This window comes from Cynoglossus semilaevis, unplaced genomic scaffold (assembly GCF_000523025.1).
Source record: "Cynoglossus semilaevis isolate Cse_v1.0 unplaced genomic scaffold, Cse_v1.0 C18815589, whole genome shotgun sequence".
In the NCBI taxonomy this organism is placed as follows: domain Eukaryota; kingdom Metazoa; phylum Chordata; class Actinopteri; order Pleuronectiformes; family Cynoglossidae; genus Cynoglossus; species Cynoglossus semilaevis.
This window is the reverse complement of record NW_007593683.1, coordinates 1-499: the sequence shown is the minus strand read 5'-3', so window position 1 is coordinate 499 and position 499 is coordinate 1. Positions and strand designations below refer to the sequence as shown.

General features: G+C 55.5%; 1 protein-coding gene across 1 annotated transcript; it reads right to left on the bottom strand.

The window, feature by feature from the left end:
- Nucleotides 1–23: 23 nt before the first annotated feature.
- On the bottom strand, nucleotides 24–490 carry LOC107988251 (adhesion G protein-coupled receptor E1-like; the record flags this gene model as incomplete). The annotated part of the gene is made up of 1 exon (XM_017031141.2): nucleotides 24–490. A coding segment is annotated over exon 1 (443 nt), but the record flags the coding sequence as incomplete, so codon positions are not given.
- Nucleotides 491–499: the final 9 nt, after the last annotated feature.

Here is a 499-nt window from a genome sequence, read left to right as displayed (position 1 = left end):
GGAAACCCAGGTCACACACACACTGGTGCCCAGCAGGTGAAGGGTGACACAGACCACGTGCATGGCAGGCCGGGTCACACAGTGGACTGGGAGACACGCAGCTGTCATTGAGGGCCAGGGTTCTGTTCAGACAGGAGCAGACATGTGTACCAGGAGAGTTGACACATGTGGAGAAGGATGGGCAGATGGTACCAGACAGAGCACATTCATCCACATCCACACACAGGAAACCATCTCCATTAAAGCCCTGCTCACAGGTGCACAGGAAGTCTCCTATCAAGTTGGTACACAGTGCACGTGAGTGACACGGGTCGGCCTCAGAACACTCGTCTACATCCTCACACCGGCTGCCGTTTCCTTTGAATCCTTGGAAGCAGGTGCAGGTGTGGGAGCCCACTGTATTGAGGCAGGTGGCGTTGACGTGACACGGGTCGTTGTCACACTCGTTGACATCAACACAGTCCATGTTAGCGGCAGGGCGGTAGTAACCTCGTTGACA